General features: G+C 38.4%; 1 protein-coding gene across 3 annotated transcripts; it reads right to left on the bottom strand.

Moving 5' to 3' along the window:
* Positions 1-366: 366 nt before the first annotated feature.
* On the bottom strand, positions 367-13,659 carry CLEC12A (C-type lectin domain family 12 member A). Of its 3 annotated transcripts, none has more exons than XM_060658411.3 (6): positions 13,472-13,659; positions 8,369-8,467; positions 7,883-8,071; positions 6,805-6,956; positions 5,314-5,420; positions 367-2,748 (listed from the first exon to the last, which is right to left on the bottom strand). In XM_060658411.3, the coding sequence occupies exons 1-6, from the start codon at positions 13,560-13,562 to the stop codon at positions 2,571-2,573; spliced, it is 816 nt and encodes a 271-aa protein (XP_060514394.1). In that variant the 5' UTR covers positions 13,563-13,659; the 3' UTR covers positions 367-2,570. The 3 variants fall into 3 exon arrangements, with proteins under 3 accessions (XP_060514394.1, XP_078306230.1, XP_060514395.1); XM_078450104.2 differs by lacking the exon at positions 13,472-13,659 and adding an exon at positions 12,611-13,448; XM_060658412.3 differs by lacking the exon at positions 8,369-8,467.
* Between the last annotated feature and the right edge of the window lie 5,385 nt (positions 13,660-19,044).

The following is a 19,044-nucleotide window of genomic DNA, read 5'->3' as shown; positions in this document are numbered from 1 at the left end:
CCCATGAAACATGAGATCAGGACCTGAGCTTAACCTACTGAGCTTAACTTACTAAGGTGCCCCATTTCTGTCCGTTAAATTTTTTTTAATGTTAATTTATTTTTGAGAGAGAGAGAGAGAGTGTGAGGAAGGGTCAGAGAGAGATGGACACAAATCTAAAGCAGGCTCCAGGCTCTGAGCTATCAGCACAGAGCCAGGAGTGGGGGCTCGAACTCATGAGCCATGAGATCATGACCTGAACAGAAGTCACACGCTTGACAGACTGAGCCACCCCGACACCCATGCCCACTTTTTAATTAGAGTTTTTTTTTTTAATTATTAACTTGTAATTCTACCCTGACTATAAGTCCTATATAAATTTGGATATGTGTGTATTATATTCATTCAGCCCAGCACATACATGTCTTTCCAAGGGTAACTTGCATCTTCCCTTTCTTAACACTGTTCTTATTTTTAGTGAAGCCTAATTTTCCTTTCTTTTTATTGTTAGTGTTTATTTCATCCTGAGAAGTCTTTGTCTGTTGTAAAGCCATGAAAATATTCTCTTATGTTTTAACTAGAAGCTTTATAGTTTGAGCTTTCAGATTTAGTTCTATGATCCATTTTGAATTAATATTTATGTATCGTATAAGGTAGGTAGGATGTGTTATTTCTTTCCATGCTGACATTCAATAGATTCAACTCCATTTATTGAAAAGACAATCATTTTCTACCTCTAATGGCAGCAATAACTATTTTTATATACAAATAAGCCAATTGTATGCACATGAGCCTTTTTTTTTTCTTTTGGATTCTTCGTCTAGTCCTGTGGATGTATATCTATCCTGGTATTAAATCATTGTTTTGTTTTGTTTTTTTACCATGGCATTAAAGTAAGTATTGGTATTCGATACTGTAATTTCTGCAAACATTCTTCTTTCCAATGTTGTCTTGGCTATTCTAAATCATGCATTTCTATGCTAGTTTTACGATTGGCACGTCACATTCTAAAAAAAAAAAAAATTATATGAAATGTTCAGGGACTGTATTGACTGTAGAGGTAAATTTGGGAGACTTTACATCCCAAGAATATATAGAGTGTTCCAATCCAAGTGCATGGTTACCTCTCCACTTATTAAGGTTTTCTTTTATTTTGTCAGCAACACTTGCACGCTTGGTTTCCCAGGAAGCAGATTCTGAAATCAAGGTTAGTGAGCTGGGGGGTGGTTATTAGGGGGCACCCTCAGTGCAAGAGAGGGGAAGGAACCAGGATTGGGCAGAATGTTTTCCGCATTTTATTACATTTATGACTATTTTATTTTGGGATGCTGTTATAAATGATATTGCTTTTTAAATTTTTTCCATGGTTTACTGCTGACCTACAGAAATATGATTGATGTTACACCCTGACATTGTATTTTGAGGCTTTATCCAACAACTCTGATAAATTATGTATTCTAATGGTTTATAAGTTATATCGTTTTTACGCACACACATACACAAATATATTAGCTACAAATAAAAATGTTTTATTTCATCCTTTCTCATGTTTTACATATTTAAATTTATTTTCCTTGCCTTATTTTACTGCCAGGGCCTCCAGGTTACTGAACAAAATGCTAAAGGCCATTCTGATCTGGTTCCGGAGCTCAAAAGCAAAACATTCACTTTTTTACCACAAGCATGGTGTTAGGTTTACAGGTGGTTATTAGTCCTTTGTTTGGTTTGTTTTTCTTTTCACTCTTTTGATGTCACCTTCCTTTAGCAGATTAGGGAAATCTTCTGCTTCAAGTTTCCTGAGAGATTAGGTATTACGTTTTCTCAAATGCTTTTCCACATCTACTAAAATAAATTTTTTCTTTCTCTTTCTTATGTTTTTTTTCCTAACATGTAAGTCAACCTGTATTGTAGCAGGATTCTTGCACAGAGAGTTGTAACACTGAGGCTTTTGAATTTCCAGGAAGCAACTTTATTCGTGCCAGCACCGCTCAGTTGGGTTCATACTCGAAGAACTGAGCACCGAACGTCATGTGGCATAGTTTTCTATACGTTTTCTATTTCTTTGTTTCCCATATACGGCAACACACACAAACATATAGTCGATTAAGTAGTCTCAGTTTACTAGGTCATGAGGGATATTGTCACATAGGCGCATAGCCAGGTTACTTTTTTTCTCTCTCCTTAGGGAGGGGACCCTACCACAGTATTACCAGCATAAATTCCAGTTGCTCGTGATGTATTATCCTTTCGATATAATTAATTCCTAGTTTTCATTTTCCCTGATGTTCTATAAGGTGGGTATTTGCCTTGTTATTTCTGGAAAAGCGGGAAAAGTTAGCTTCAGTTTTCTGTATATTCACCCAACCCACTGAATTCATGCTCAACATAAATTGAGCCTGTATCTAGATGATAAGGTATGACTTTAGGCTCCTGTTCCATAGCCAATGAGGAGAAAGAAAGTTTACAAATGTACATGGTTAGGAGAGAGGCAGAGATTTAGTCTCATAGCATCTGTACTCCATTTGTGTGGGCCACAAGATGTATGCTCCACGCAGTTGCCTAAATGGCAGCATAATAGCAAATTACTTGCACTAATCATATTTTTCATCTGGTATTTCACTCATTAGTGTGTTCTCAATCTTCACTGGGTTAGCCAGCTTCTCACATATAATATTATTTGAGTCAGAGCAGAGTGTATAGGAAACATATATTGTGTTTATATATCCACAAAACATGGTGTCATCTACGTCCTTTGTATTTCTTACAAGCCTAAAAGAGAAAAGAAAGAATGCGCTCAGCAAGTAGAAAGTTTGGAATGGATTCACAGGAAACAAAATTACTTTTCCACCACATCATTGCTCCTGGGTCTCCCTTGTCTAAAATACATTTTAATTATTATTTGGAGCATGAAGAGTATCCCAGCTACTCATATGTATCAACAGATAGGCAATAGCTAATGCTATCTTATTTCAGCATGCCTCTTCCGGTTTTTTACACCTGGAATATTTGCTGTCTTTTGCTTCCAGATGGTACCGCCTCCTTTCTCCAATACTTAATATGATTTAGAGTAATACAATTCTATTAGATTCTCCAGTCTGGCCGCAGTAGTAAATCTTCAACAATGTCTCTTCAAATATTTTTCATAATCACTCAAATCAAGAATTAACCTAATATGTGACACCCTCAGTTCAACATCGTCTCCAAGTGACATTTCCCCCCAAGCCATTTTTCAGAGATTTTATTCCAAACTTCTGAATAATTACCAGCTCCTAATATAAGATTACTGAGCAAGGACCATGCGTCCAAGACAAACTTACAAGTTGAAAATATTATCTTTTGGAAAAAAAAATGTAGTATCAATGCTTGGGTCAACAAATAATGATCACCAATAATCATTATTAATGATTAATAAGTAAGCTCATCGGTTAATAACAAATAAGTTCATCAGTTAAATTTTCAAAAGTGAAATTTCCTTATTGGAAGTGACACAATACAGATGTCATTGATCACAACCCCTTTCCAGAAATAAATCCCAAAAATAACATTATTAATAAAAAACAAAATGAAATATACATTCATATATACACATGTATATACATTCATATATATTCATACATATATGTATATTCATATACATTCATATATATTCATATACATACATATTCATATATATTCATATACATCCATATATACACATATATACATTCATATATAATTATATATTATATACGTATATAAGTATATATCGTATATATGTTATTATATACTTTTTTATTTTCGTATTATTTCTTAATAATTAAAAATATATACTATGCTTTCTATTCCACCATAGATTATCTTCCCATTAGCAATAATAACAAATAAACTCATGGAAATTCTTCTTTTTCTTTTTTTTTTTTTTTTTTTTTTTTTTTTTTTTTTCAACGTTTTTTATTTATTTTTGGGACAGAGAGAGACAGAGCATGAACGGGGGAGGGGCAGAGAGAGAGGGAGACACAGAATCGGAAACAGGCTCCAGGCTCCGAGCCATCAGCCCAGAGCCTGACGCGGGGCTCGAACTCACGGACCGCGAGATCGTGACCTGGCTGAAGTCGGACGCTTAACCGACTGCGCCACCCAGGCGCCCCTTCTTTTTCAAAACAAGATTTCATCTGTACTCTCTCCTGATGTACGCATTACCGTTACTGCTAGTCCTTTACCCCAAATGAGATTTTAAAAATATATATCCTTCTGTCCTCCATTTGTACACATAGTATCCCCCCTTTATTCTGTCATTGCAAACTCCCAAAGACACAGCTGCTTAGTCTTCCTGACCCATATTCTTACATCTACTATTCCTATCTGAAGGAAAAAAAAAAACAAAACAAATTCATCAATACTTGCATTTGCTTCTGGCCCACTGTGAGGAGTGTGCAGGAATCTCAGGGTATTTAGTGTGGCTGGACCCCAACATAACTGCCCTGCAGTCATACCTGCTTGACGTGTCCTCAGCCGACAAATATGTATAAACGTGTGGGCTTGTGGCAGTATACTGCAGATTGATGTTCTGGCTTCTTTCTTTAGTCTAATCCTGTCTCTTTCCCAATTTTCAGGCATTATAAAATACAAATGGGACTTTTGACATTGTTTTTATATGTGCTTTGTCTGTCTCTCCTCCCCTCATTATAGGTAGAACAAATATAACATATGAATCAATTTATAACGGTATATTTATAAGCACTTTCTTAATATATTACATGACAAAATATTTTGTGTATGCCATATATATAATATACCATGCCCATGCTCATTATCTTCTTTGCTGGAAGTGTTCTAGTCTATCTCTAAATTTTTCACTCAAAACGGCCATTTTAAATGTAGTTTACAACACAAATTTCAGAGCTAAAATTTAACTTTGGTTGTTCTATGTATTCTTACTGAAGGATTTATCACATTATATCCTTTTTATATATAGAATTGTTTAGTCTGTGCATATAATCAATGGTTAAGTAATGAAGGGAAGAATCAGTCTTTCTTTCACCTTTGAATCTCAGCACTTTGTCAAATTTTAAGCACGAGGGTAGAGCCCAGTGAATTTTGTTGGCCTCTATAATTTTCTGAGTTAAAAGTCTCACGGAAATTCCCTTTTATTGTACTACTACAAATACGTTCACTAGTGACCTGTCAAGATAATGAGAAGACGTTTGTGGCAACGTTTTTGCATCATTAAGAGCATTAAAGATGTTGAGGGTGCAATTTCAACCACAGCTCGTTTAAATTGTAATCTATAATGCTAATGGAGAGCACACCTTTACTCCAACCAACTACAAAAGTTCAATAAGAATAAAGACTTACCAGTCAGAGGAGAAAATTGTCTCATCCACTATCTTGTAATCTGCATAATATTTTCTGGGAGATAACCCCAGCCAGTATTTACGTAAGTTCCTGGATTTTACAAATTCCTACAAGAAATAGAGGTTGAAAACAAAAACAAAAACAATTGTCTCCCATTTCTGTGTATTACTTCACAACATAATTTGTGACAAATTACTGTTTTAAGGTAACATCTTTTGACATTATACTACTGCTTTTTGAGGTCATTAAAAAAAAATGAAACAAAGTGCCCGTTACTATAAGATTCCCTGCAACACTTATATATCATTTACTGCTTCACATGGAAAAGTATCTACCGGTCCATGCATTACTTTAACTTAGGGTTTGTGAAGTTCACCAACTTCAAGATTCAAATATAGAGCAGTAGTCTAGGGGCAAAGGAGGTGGTTAACCACTAAAACACAAGTTAAGAGAAACAGAAAAAGCAGAAGAAAAACATAGCAAAGTCAGACGAGAAGTGGTTACAGACTAGAATTTAGATCCAGTCCAGACTTTTGTAGCCAAAGTAAGATTTTCTCACTCATATCCAGACATTTTTTTTTTTTTTTGAGTAAATAACTATGAGTGGATCCTTTGAGAAGGACGGGGTGTAGAAGTGACCATAGTTTCCTTTCCCCTGCTGCTATAAAGGCGGACAAAGATTCTCACAGTAGGGAAGCCGAGACTTTTGGGAACATGAGTTTTTTTCCTTAAATAATATTATCCAATATTATCCAATTATTATTCATAATAATATTATGAATATTATCCCAGAGAACAGAAATGCCAAGGAATAAGTAATGATATGGAGATACCACTTAGATATTAGAGAAAAAGAAAATGAATAAATATAAATACATAAATACACACATACATCTTCTACAGAACTCACTTTTCCTGGAACCCAGGGGATCAGTATAACATATCCGCTTGGCACTTGCCTTTGACATCCCATCTTAATCCCTACTTTTTTATACATATGTTATCCAACCTATCTTCTTATTGTAGGTTGTGGCGTTGACTTTTTCTCTTAGTTAAAAAAAATACAAAATGGTAGAAACAAAGAATCTTCTCTATGTAAATTTTATGGAATTGGTAACCCTTAAGAATGATTTCCAGGTCTTCTATTTTTTTAGGTAAATTCTCAGAAATTGTGTTCTGAAAGTTGATTCTAAAGTTCTGGTTTGGAAAGCCTCACAGCCCAAAAGATTCTGGGTACCCCAAATCTACCCATCTGCCCAACCTCTGAGATTCCCTGGATGTTAAGGTCCTAAGCTACGGTTTTGGATCACACCTGAGATATACTACCTCGCAATAAACGTACTAAGTGTCAGTCACCTCATACCCTAATTAAAATAAGTGAGAATCATGTCTGGATTAGTACAAATTTTCTCCAACACGCCTCAATCCTCTCTATTCTATGATGGGAAAAGTGACTTCCTTCTTCACAGGCAGAGATACAGGGGATCTTACCAATACACTTTTGTTCTTAATCATCAATAGGCTGGCATTTTGAGCAGAACAGAACATGGCATTCTTTTGCCATGTTACATAGTTCTTAGTTACTAGGTAACAGTTGTCCTCATGCCATATCCACTTCTTTGGGCAAGGTTTACATTTGTGCTCTGAAAGAAGAACATAGTTTCATTTGGTTTGGGTTGATGATCTTCATTACTCTCATTATTCCCATTGTCCTCTGTGTTGAATTTACCAAATTTACTTGTCTTTCTTGCTTTTACATGAAAGGTGAAGAACCTGAATCTTGTGTTCCAGGTCCCTGTATACCACCGCAATGCATCCAAAACATAATCTGAACAATACATTCCAAATTAAATGTCCAGGGTATTCCAGTGTATTTTCTTAACTCCGGAGTCCAGAATAATGATGAATTAATTTACTTTTCTCTCTTTGCCATTTTTTAAATTACTACATGGCAATGAAAGCTAATCACAAAAACATTGTGTGGTAAGAATCAACCCCGCAGCCTGCATCAACCCATCTCCAACTAGGGCGTTTCTGGCTGTCTGACATTGAATACTTGGGGGAGTTTTCAAAAGCACAAAGAACATATTTTAGTTGTAATAACTATAGGAACTTTAGAGATATTGAAAGACCAATTACTCCCAATTCGAATGGCAAGACTTAACTATTTCTTTGCTATTGATTCTCATCAAACATTGACGTTTAGGAACAAGGTCACCTATAAAGACCTTCTCTTCTATCCTTTAAGAAGGATATAAAGACGTGACTTATCCTCTCCTCCTTATTTTCTATTGACCTCAGTGCCGAGAATAATAGTAAATTTCAGATTAGAGAAACTGTATGTGGTCTAATATTTTATTAGTTGTTATCCTCTGATAATTTGGGGCCTACAGTTGTTATTTTCTTATTTTTCTTTGCACAGTGAGTCCTTTGTCAAGTAAGTTTAATTCCTCTCTCCAAATAATGGCATCCCAGGGAAAGGCTGCTAGCTTTTGATGAAATAATTCTCAGTGACTCTAAGGTTTTGTTCATTGTCTAATAAATAGCTCACAGAGGAATATAGGATTACCTGGTTCTCTTTGGTAAAGCTCATGACATAATTTGGTGGCTATTTCTTGCAGTGTGAGAGATAGGTTCCTGATCATCTGGGAACTATTCATGCTATGCATCAATTGTAGAGAAACATTTCTCTGAAGTTCTTCTTTGATATTTTGTAGTGTATTCAATTTTCTCATTTCTTTCTTCAAAGTTATGTAAACTTGAGGTAAAAAAAAAAAAAAAAGAAAAGAAATGGCAAAATATTTTAATCCCTCAACCCACCCATCACCTTCTTTCTGCTGAACTAGTATTATGCCCTTGGGCTATGGAGGGAAGGAGTCACTTCACGGGAGTGAGGGAAACAGACTACCGTATTTAAGTACCTAGCTGTCAATACCTTTTGTGGGTATCTCACCTACAACCATCCCAAAGCCTCAAATCAAGAGTATACTGTCTTGTGAAACTCATAGAATTCTAAGTGTCTTTCCCTTTCCGTCAAAGCATAGGTAATACGTACATACGCTTCCTAAGATTCCTAGTCCAATCAGCAGCAGAAGGCATAGGAGAATCAGAGCCAAGGCTCTCTGATGCCACACATGGGAAGTAGCAGCAGGTTCTGTGGAAAGCAAAATGAGCGAACAGGCCAGAAATGGTATGCATCTTCATTTGAATAATTCATTCATTCATTCATTCATTCATTCATTCATTTTGCCTTTATTTCTTTCTGACTCTGGTAAAAGAGTGAGTAAAAACTCCAGGCCATTTAAAAAGAGCTTTTCAAAGAATAAGTAAAAAACATGTTGCTAATTGTTTTGCACGCAAACTCGTTCTCACAGGAGAGGCCGTTAATTGGTAGGCTGATCCAAGACACAAGGAGGCAAAGATGGGATTTAAAAAGGAGACTTGAGAAAACCAATGTATAATATATAATGTATCTTTTCTGTACAAATTTGGGGGAAAGGGGGAGCTGGTGACTAATAGAGAGGTCAATCAGAGCAATCCTGTCTTGAGTAGATGATTGTGATTGTCAAAAAGAAAATCATTTGTTAATTAGGTTCTTCCTCTCCAGATCCTGAGAATTTGGCTGTGGAACATAATTGATAGACTGTCTCTTGTAATGTCTCCGTGTGTCCTCCCTTCAGCCAAACCTTAGGCCAGATCGATATCATTTCTACACCCGAATTTCTTCATATTATTAGCAACAAACTTCTGTTGGATGTTTCTCTTTTGCTAAACACAGAAACCCTCGAATAGATCATTTCCCTATTTAAAAAAAAGCAAGAATTGCAAACTTTATATTATAAATTATTCATTATTAAATCACTACCTGATTTAAATTATCATCATTGGTATATACATGGATACTAGATGTTTCCAAAAGTATAATTCAGGAATAACATGATAACCTCATTATATTCCTGATCTGTGTTATGTCCCACATCTCTTAGTTGCTGCTGTAACATTGTGAAGTTTAGAGAGAATTGAAAGTATAATGTAAAACAAATTTTTAGACTTTGAACAATAGTTAACGGTGAAAGAACTGTATAGTCAAGATCTTTTCTAAGGTGAAAAATATGACTTCAAGTGCTATCTTTCATAATAATTATGTTCTCATCTATTTATGTACTCAATTAGTCAAAAGTTCTGTTCAATAGGAAAGGTTTAATGAAGAAAGGAAAATAATTGAGTTGTGTTTTGCTTGTTTGTTTGTTTTGTTTTTTTTTTGGAAAGATCACTGTTACTGCCTCTGGACAACAAATTCATCATAGGGCTCAGTGTTGGAAGCAGGGAGAACAGCAAGAAAACTATTGTAGCATGCCATTTGAGAGAGGATAGTAGTTTGCTTTACTAGGAATAGAGAATGTGATGACCCACGAATCCATTAAGAATACATTTTGAAGTTAGAATCTATAGGACGAATTTATGAAATGTTTCCAAGACGTTTTTTCCTTGACAGAGGCGGTAGATAAGAAACATACACACTTAGAGGCAGTATAGTGAAGTAACAAAAAAAAAAAAAAAATGCGCAGCACATTCCTAGGGCTAGTGTGCCTGGGTTTGGTTTTTTTTTTTTTTTTATTTTTTTTTTAACATTTATTTATTTTTGAGACAGAGAGAGACAGAGCATGAATACGGGAGGGTCAGAGAGAGAGGGAGACACAGAATCTGAAACAGGCTCCATGCTCTGAGCTGTCAGCACAGAGCCTGACGCGGGGCTCGAACTCACGGACTGTGAGATCATGACCTGAGCCGAAGTCGGACGCTTACCACCCAGGCGCCCCAGTGTGCCTGGGTTTGAACGCTTGATAAGCTACTTTTCACATGGGACCTTGGACAAGTCATTGAATGTCCCTGGGCTTACTTTCTGCATTGGTTAAAAAAGAAAGCCATAAAATACCAGAGATTAAGTGATCTAGTATTGGTAATACAATTAGGACAGTGCTGGCACATAGGTGATTGTATTTAATATGTATTTGTATTTATATTTATATTTACATTTATATTCATATTTATATTTAGATTATTTATATTTAATGAGATGAGGATGATTAGGGAAAGGAAACAGTTTTAGGGGATTTTTTTTTTTAAATACGAAACTTTCAGGTACAGTGTGATTTTGAATGGCATATTTTCCAATATTTCTTAACCTTTTTTCTCCCTTTAGTACTCTATGTGTCTTTCATTTAACTTAACCTCCAAAAGAAATAGAAATTTGGGGGTGATATACGCTTACTTAGTAGAAAACCAAATGACATTTTTTAAAGTTTTCTCTGTCTCTCTTTTTTCTCTCTGTTTCTGTCTTTCAGACACGCACACACACACACACACACACACACACACTTTTCCTCTCCTTTCCTTTCCTTTCCTTTCCTTTCCTTTCCTTTCCTTTCTTCCTCCCTCTCCCCCTTTCCTCCCTCACCCTCCCTTTCTTTCTTTTCTTTCTCTCTTCTTTTCTTTCCTTTGCTTTGCTTTTTTTTTCCTTTTCTTTTCTCTAATAATTAGGCTTAACATACCAGAATTGTGGTGTGTGTATGTATATGAGTATTTTGTAGCCTCCAATAAACATTTTTTTTTTTCCTTTTCTAAATGATGAGTTAGATTCTGGAAACATTAACTGCATCATATGGCTATAAAATCACATTGAAATCAAGTATCAAACTATTAAGTTCTGCTGAACAGTTCAACCAAAGCAGTCACTTCTTTTTAAATTAAAAAAAATTTTTTTTCATGTTTATTTATTTTTGAGAGAGAGAGAAAGAGACAGAGCATGAGCGGGGATTGGGCAGAGAGAGAGGGAGACACAGAATCCGAAGCAGGCTCCAGGCTCTGAGCTGTCAGCACAGAGCGCAACGTGGGGCTGGAACACACGAACGGTGAGATAATAACCTGAGTCCAAGTCAGACGTTTAACCAACTGAGCCACTTAGGCACCCCCAAAGCAGTCACTTCTTAAATGCCATATATAAAATGAGAAAATTTAATCCAAAATATAACCCATACTAGGGGAACTAAATTAAGTAAAGATTTATGAAAAAGAGCTCTATCCCCATTCAACCATAATATTCCCTGAGCTATTATCTCATCATTCAAAGAATGAAAATAGACCTAACAGTAAGCTAACGAGATGTGATATAATCTGATTTTACGAATGATATGTCTAATAGTATAGTAACACATTCATTCACAAAATTTGAATTTGTAGATCTAAACACTATTATCTCACTCTTTATCTACCGTTATAGTTTAATGTTAAAGAAAACTTCCTCACCTTTCAGTCTGAAGTTCATGCACTCCTATGTAATTACATATTGCTACAGAGGACTGCTTAACATCCTTCTCTGAACAAAATTTGATTTCTCAGATGGTAATGGTCAAATTGGAGCAGTTAAAAGTAACAGAAGCTAAATTCCTCTTAATACGCCTTTCCGAAAAATCTTCTTGACCTTATTTATTATTGTCATTCTTTTTGAGAGCCTCTCATTTTCATTTTTGGCACCTGGAACTGAAAAGTATGGTTAACTTGGGGCACCTGGGTGGCTCAGTCGGTTAAGGGATCGACTTTGGCTCAGGTCACGATCTCACAGTTTGTGGGTTTGAGCCCCGCATCGGGTTCTGTGCCGACAGCTCAGAGCCTGGAGCCTGCTTCGGATTCTATGTCTCCCTCTCTCTCTGCCCCTCTCCTGCTTGCAGTCTGCCTCTCTCTCTCTCTCTGAGAAATAAGTAAACATGAAAAAACATTAAAAAAAAAAACAAGTGTAGTCAACTTTAAATATTAAAGAAATATGTACTAGGTTAAATGAATAAGCAAAAAATGATGAATGAAATCCTGGCCAAGAAGAAAACATTTTACGGGCACTTGGGTGACTCAGTTGACTAAGCTTCTGACTCTTGGTTGGGGCTCAGGTCATGAACTCGAAGTTTGTGGGTTCAAGCACCTTGTCAGGCTCTGTACCGGCAGTGTGGAGCCTCCTTGGGATTCTTTCTCTCTCTCTCTCCCTCTCTGTCCCTCCCCCCCTTCTCTCTCTCAAAAAGAAATGAACATTAAAAAAAGAAAACCTTTTATTGGTGTATTTCCCATCTTTATTTATCTATCTTTCATTGAAACCTCACAAAATAATCATTAAACATGTTAGCCTTTTTCAAAAGGGCACAATTAGCATACACCAAATTATGGCTGCAAGCTCATAATTAAGCAGGTATTGTTATCCTATTTTATAGATGAGAGCACAGAGCTTCAAAGGGTCAAATGAGTTATTCACCTCTGATCGGTTCCAAACCCTCTCCTCCATAATTCCGGCAGGTCAATAAAGTAGAGAGGCTTCCCCAATCCCCAGACATACATGTGACACTCAAGCACACCCTGTCCTCACTGAACCCTTGTTTCTCTGCTGAAAAAAGGCGACGCCCAGGATTATGTCATAAGACAAATAGGATAGTGCTTGTCACAAGGGGGGGGGGGGGTGGAATGAGAGCCAGTTTTCTTATTGTATTTGTGACTAGCATTTTCTTAGCAAAATGAAGAATATGCATGACCATGACTCTCCTGGGCAACACGTGCTTCTTGTTCTAAGACTTCATTTCACTGAGGGAAAAAAAAAATGTTTCACCATCCGGTAAAATCAAAATATGAGTCTATCCCAATCATCTTGAGTGTGATGTTAAAACACAGAAAATTCGCAGAAGATGGAGGGTTCGATGTACTAATTAGCACCTTTAAGAAAAACCCTTTATAATCATTTTGTACATTAGTAGCTTTGGTCAAAATGAGAGGCTTAATTTAAAATTTCATGGAGGGGCACCTGGGCGGCTCAGTCAGTCAAGCGTCTGACTCTTGATCTCTGCTCAGGTCATGATCTCACAGTTCATAGGTTCGAGCCCCAACCTGGGCTCTGCGCTGACAGAGGAGAGCTTGCTTGGGATTAATCTCTCCCTCTCTCTCCCTGTCCCTGCCCCGTTTATGCTCTCTCTCTCTCTCTCTGTCTCTCACAAAATAAATAAATAAACATTTAAAAAATAAATAAAATTCACACTGAAGGATCATGGTCAATTCACTAATACCTAAGGCCTTCTACCCTTCCACTCCTACCAACCTGCAACACTTCCCAAGCTCAGCGTCTTACCTTTGATTCCAACTGTGCCAAACTCCTGGATACTTTTCTTTCTACCGGAGTCCTGAAAATTGAGGTCTGCGTAAGTAACCTCTTCAGACATTGAGGCTATGAAAAGGAATCCCCCCCCCAAACTATTACTCTTTTAAAAAGATGAAAGTGAACTAACGGAGTTGAATGTTACACAGGAATTGTGGCTTTGAACTGCTGTGTGTAAACCAAAACTTACGCTTAGAAGCTTACACTTCTCTTTTCGCTGTACCAATCCCGGGAGTCTACAGATGAGCTGCAGCCTATGAGAGGCCTTAGACAGATACAGACACAGTTGCAAGACTGAAAGTATTTTTTTTTTCTTATCTCTTCCTTTTTCTCATTTCTCAATATCTACCAACTACCAAAGTGGCTTTCAAAATTGTTTTGGATAAGATCAGTGTCATGCAAGGGGGCGCGAATCACCAGCAACACAGGTGCAGATATACAGAATTTATCGGAGAACAACCTTCCAGCAAAGAAATAACAAAAGGACACAGTCCTCCAACACTCATTGTTCTACAACGATGGCCTGGCACAGACGTTCTCTCTCGGTCCCAGCCTAGGTCCTGATAGGATTTGCCTTTTTGGGAGACCGCACAAACCCAGAGCACCCCCAGGGAGACACAGAGGACAAGCCACACTCTGTAACTCTGTTACATAGGAATAGGTTTGCCTAAGAGGAGCGAGGGGACATCTAGTTTCTCTAGTAGCAAGAAATAGATTAAGGGATCTGGGGCTCAGGAACCACACCACGGGGTACACATGCTAATGGCCAAGGTGGGTATATCAGAGGCCCCAGAAATTGCTTTGTAGTCTGGGAAAACCGACGTCAGTCTTGCTGTCTCTCCACAGACTGGCTCATTCTTTTGTGAGCCAGCTCTCAGCTAAAGCCTACTAAAAAGGAGATGTAAATGAGTCTCCGGGGTCATGCAGGTCAGGATCTCATAAGGTTGATGCAGTCTTCCTAGGAGGCAGGGGTCCATTCATTTACTGATCAAGTGTAGAAAGTGAAGGTGGAAGTCGGGGCATGATTGTTTCTGAGTAAGTTCTTCCCTCATTCTTATTAATAAATCTGATGTTTTCAGTCACATAATTGAGGAGTTGAGAGACCACAGTGAGAGTGACATACTCAGGTTCAAAAAGGAGACCCACAGTCAGGATCCAAAGACAAAAAGCAAGTATATGCATTAAAAGGGGAGTTTGAAGAGAGTAAAATGAAAGGACAATTTGTAAGATGTGGGTAGGCTCAAAAGAATATAATAATAACAATAATCTTTATGTATTATATAATATATAAATATATTTATTATTATGGAATATATAAAATTGTTATTATTATTATTATTTCCCTCGAGCCTATCTACATCTCGCAAATGGTCCCTTTACTTGTATTTACTATTTGAATCTGTCACTGTGAACAATATTAACTGTTGCTTTAGGGGCGTGGGAAACACTGTCGCCAATAGTGACCTGCCTCAATTTCCAACTTAACAGAACCGTGATTGTGCTCCTTCTACACACACCAAACACTCCAAACCCTAGTCTGGCGAACCAGCAGCAAAAATTCGTCTCGTGAGCTCTCACGTATAATACATAGATACTTCTGCTTCCAAATCAGTTCCCAGACAACACGCTGTGAATATAGGGCATTGACCATATTCTGACAGGTGTTTTCAAGCATGTACAGTAGGTTATAAGGGGGCGCTCCAAACCCCTACACGACCATCTCCCAGGTTCTTAAGTCTTAAAAAGCATTCCAGTCACTTCCCTGTTCTACCAAGCTACCTGTTCTGAAGAAGTGGGCCATGCATTAAGTCCAGCGAGTTGTTAGTCACGGCTCCCTTCCTTGGCCTTGAAATTAATTTCTTTGTCAGGAGGCATGTTGTAAGAAATGCCATGGAGATTAAGAAATTGATCTGTAAAGCCATGACTAATGGGGCTGTCTGATGCATTGACTAGAAGAAAGACAAATCTGGGTCTGCATCAGTGTTCCAGTTTTTTTTTTAAACTCAATTTTCTCTCGTTTCTCAAATATCCCACACACGCATGCACGCGCACACACACACACACCCTAGAGTCTCATCAATCCAGTCCAATCTGAATTCTTCTCTTTCATTTAACAAAACAGCAAAATGGATCTCATTAAGCTCATAGTTAAGATTGCACTTTCACTACATCCATCGAGTATTTCTCATATATCATCTTAACTTACAGGTAAGAAGTTTATCTGGCACAACATTTTTAGGAAAGAGTATCACAGATAAGAAGCCGTCACAGTTCCTTAACTTTCCTTTCTTAGAAATATTTGAAGCCAATGGCTGCTCCTTTCTCTTTAAACACTTTTCTTTCTTGGATTCCATCTTGCCCTCACTTAATCCTTAATCAAATTATTCTTAATTTCAGTTATTATTCATTTCTATTCTAGGGTTTTCATTCGACTCTTGAATTATTTCCATGCATTGACATTCTTTATATTTTTTTTCTCTTCACTTAAACACACTAACCATTTTTGTTTTAAATTTCCTGTCCAATATCATCACTATCTGAAAGCATTTGCAACTCATTTTTCTTTTTATTAATATAATTTATTGTCAGATTGGCTTACATACAACACCCAGTGCTCATCCCAACAAGAAGCTCATTTTTTCTCAGTTTGGCTTGTCAATTGGTGTTTTGCCAGTTAGCTTTTTCTTTTCTTTTTTTTTTTTTAGGATGCCTCATTTTTTTTTTTTTATTAAATGCCAGATATCGTATGCAAAAACAGCAGAGATTATGAATTTTTTTTTATTAAAAGGTGGGTTTTGTTTCCTGTTTTCCTGGCAGGCAGGTACAATAGAAACAGTAAGCCTTGATCCGTTCGAGTCCCTCAAGTTCTGTCTTGTTGGTTCTTTTTATAAATTTTGTTCAACCTTTATACTGATCTTTTTGTAGGAGGTTTCATGTGATACCGGCCATGGTTCTATGGCCAGAACCCGAGATCTCCTGGTTGCTCACTGTGTAAAACCTACTGAACACATGTATAAGAGCTAGTGGTCAAGCAATGCATCTACTCCGTTTTTTTTCCAAAACAACCCATACTAGGGACAGTATCACAGATGCAGAAGCATTAGCGGTTACTGTACTTCCCTGTCACCTGTTACACTATAGGGTCATGCACAGGAATCCGGCAGGTCTGGACGTGTCAGACTCCAGGTGGGAGATTGTGACGCTGCGCACGGTTGTTACAGGTGCAAGGCTGGGGAATCCTCAGCCCCGCTGCGGGAGCCAATGAAATTAGCTAAGAAATTTGGTCATGACGTTATGACATCGTGGTCAAGACGTCTCTGACGCTGCTGCCTCAGTATGTTCACCACAGAAACCGCCAGCTCACTCCTTACGTCTGTAACTGGAAGAGGTGTCGTGATTCCTCCCGTCACCCACATGGACTGTCTTAATCACTCGACCTTAGCCGGTTAACTCTGCAGATTCGCGGGAGCTAAAACGGAAGCAAATCCGTATTGGAGGAGGGAATGCTTTCCTCTCCTTCTTGTCCTGACTCTAAAGGGTGGCTGACGTTTATTCCACCGCAGCTGAGCAAACATTTCAACCTGGAAAGGCTGCGACGCTGGATCACTGGGACTGGCAGCCAGCCCCTGGAGGGGAAGACTCAGTTTCACTTAGTGTGTAGAAAGCTGGAAAGGGCGTCACTCCTGCTGTTACAACAGCGTCCGTCTAGATGATCTGCAAAATGCATAACTTCCCTGAAACCCCTCAGAGACCTGAGGTCAAGGGCAGACAGCTAAGCTAAACTTCTAAGAGACAGGGCTTACTTACTTGGGGCAAACACTCAACTCGTATAAGCTGATGTAAAGAATGAAGCTAAAGTTTTTAACAAGTTGCTTAAGAGTGTGGGTTTCTATGATTGCTACAAGACACCAGGGTATGTCATACCCACGTGCAGGCACTTTACAGACCCCACCAGATGCTGGAACTTTGAGGACCGTTGGGGCAACATTAGACAGTTTCCTTTATGTTGAAAGGTTGGGGGGAGGTGAACAGCAGTCACCGTACAAAAGACGTGAAGTCCCATCTGGAAATGTCTCCCCTGCGGAACAAAAGCGTCCCTCTCAGGCCACAAGTGGACTAGGTGCAGCTCAAACTGAGACAAATGTGTCTATACTCCCGGGAGGGGGTGGGAACTGGAAAGAATCCTGATCGTATTCACACCCGCTTCTAGACTTACTCTGCTAAATGATGCTCTAGGCTCTAGTTACTCACAGTGGCTGCTTGTTTGACACCCAATCTGTCTCACTTCCCGTTTCTTCAGTGTTTCTCTCACCTTCCAGAAAACACTGCCTGCACCAGCTTCTTCGGGTCTTCTGTTGCCTTTTTCCATTTTCCCTTTCTCGCGCCCTTTCCACCTTTGAAGGGGTAGCAACGCATCTTTCTTGCATAGTCATCGCCTATCCTCAGTCGCTGGGTTGTGTCCCTATGTGAGGGTTCCCAGAGAGCTGTAAGAAGGGAATCAAGAAAAACCCCACACCAAGCCCTGGAGCACCGACCCATTTCAAAGATAAGAAAAATCGTTGCGCCCTGAATAGGGCTGCCCGAAAAAAGGCAAGACCTCTAGTGCAATCTGAAATTCGGCCCCGAAATGGTTTATTTATGTTGCGTGCAGTGTTTTCATTTGTTGTGTTTGTCATATTTGTTGTTGATCTGAAATTCAAATTTGACCAGGAATTCTATATTTTAATTTGCTACGTCTGGGCACCCCTCCGTAAGCGGGGTGGCTAGAAAAATGGAGACAGCCATGTAGAGGTTGCAAACATTCTTTCAGTGAGAAGGAAGGTTTATCCTGACCACTCGACCTACCGTATGTTCTCTCTACGCCCCTGCACACACTTATCAGTCAACGTATCCAATACCCGAGCCCATGTTTTTTCATGGTATTTATCAAGTACTTAGGTGTCCAATTAATATTTTCCGAGTCACTGAAAGGCATCGAGAAATTACTGTGTTTTGTTTTGTTTTGGTTTGTTTTGTTTTAATGGAATGGCTTCTTGCTACTTTAGGCTCTGGCCTTCACAAGTCACAGAAAGCTTACTGAATGAGGGAGCCCCACAGCCACTGAGGTGTCTGCCCAGTCAGTTTTCCAGGAAAAGAAACTATATAGCATGAACCTCTAAACCCAGCCTGTCACAACAAGTGGAATAAAATAGTGCAGAATTGAACCTTGTATACTTCTGTACTAGAGAGCTTTATCCGGTAGTGAACATCTCTACCTTCGCTTACGTCTCAAGACAACTGGGGACCTGGTGTGGGACAAGCACTCCACAACTGCAGCGCAGAATTTGCTGGAGAGGAGACTGGCCAAGGGAATCTTGCCAGGCAACAGGCTGAAGCCTAGACCGTATTCGGATCATTACTCAGGAGACACTGGTCAAGCTCGTTGCCTGGAAACACTCTCTTTGCCAATCTCACCCTAGCACCTGTTGCAACACCGTCTTCTTGGTTCCTGCACCCCAAAGCAGGTGGATTCCATATTTCGCAAAATGTTGCCATGAGTAATATAA

Source organism: Panthera onca, chromosome B4, assembly GCF_046562875.1.
Source record: "Panthera onca isolate mPanOnc1 chromosome B4, mPanOnc1 haplotype 2, whole genome shotgun sequence".
In the NCBI taxonomy this organism is placed as follows: domain Eukaryota; kingdom Metazoa; phylum Chordata; class Mammalia; order Carnivora; family Felidae; genus Panthera; species Panthera onca.
Note: the sequence above shows the minus strand (reverse complement) of the source record. Positions and strands in the feature narration are given on the sequence as shown.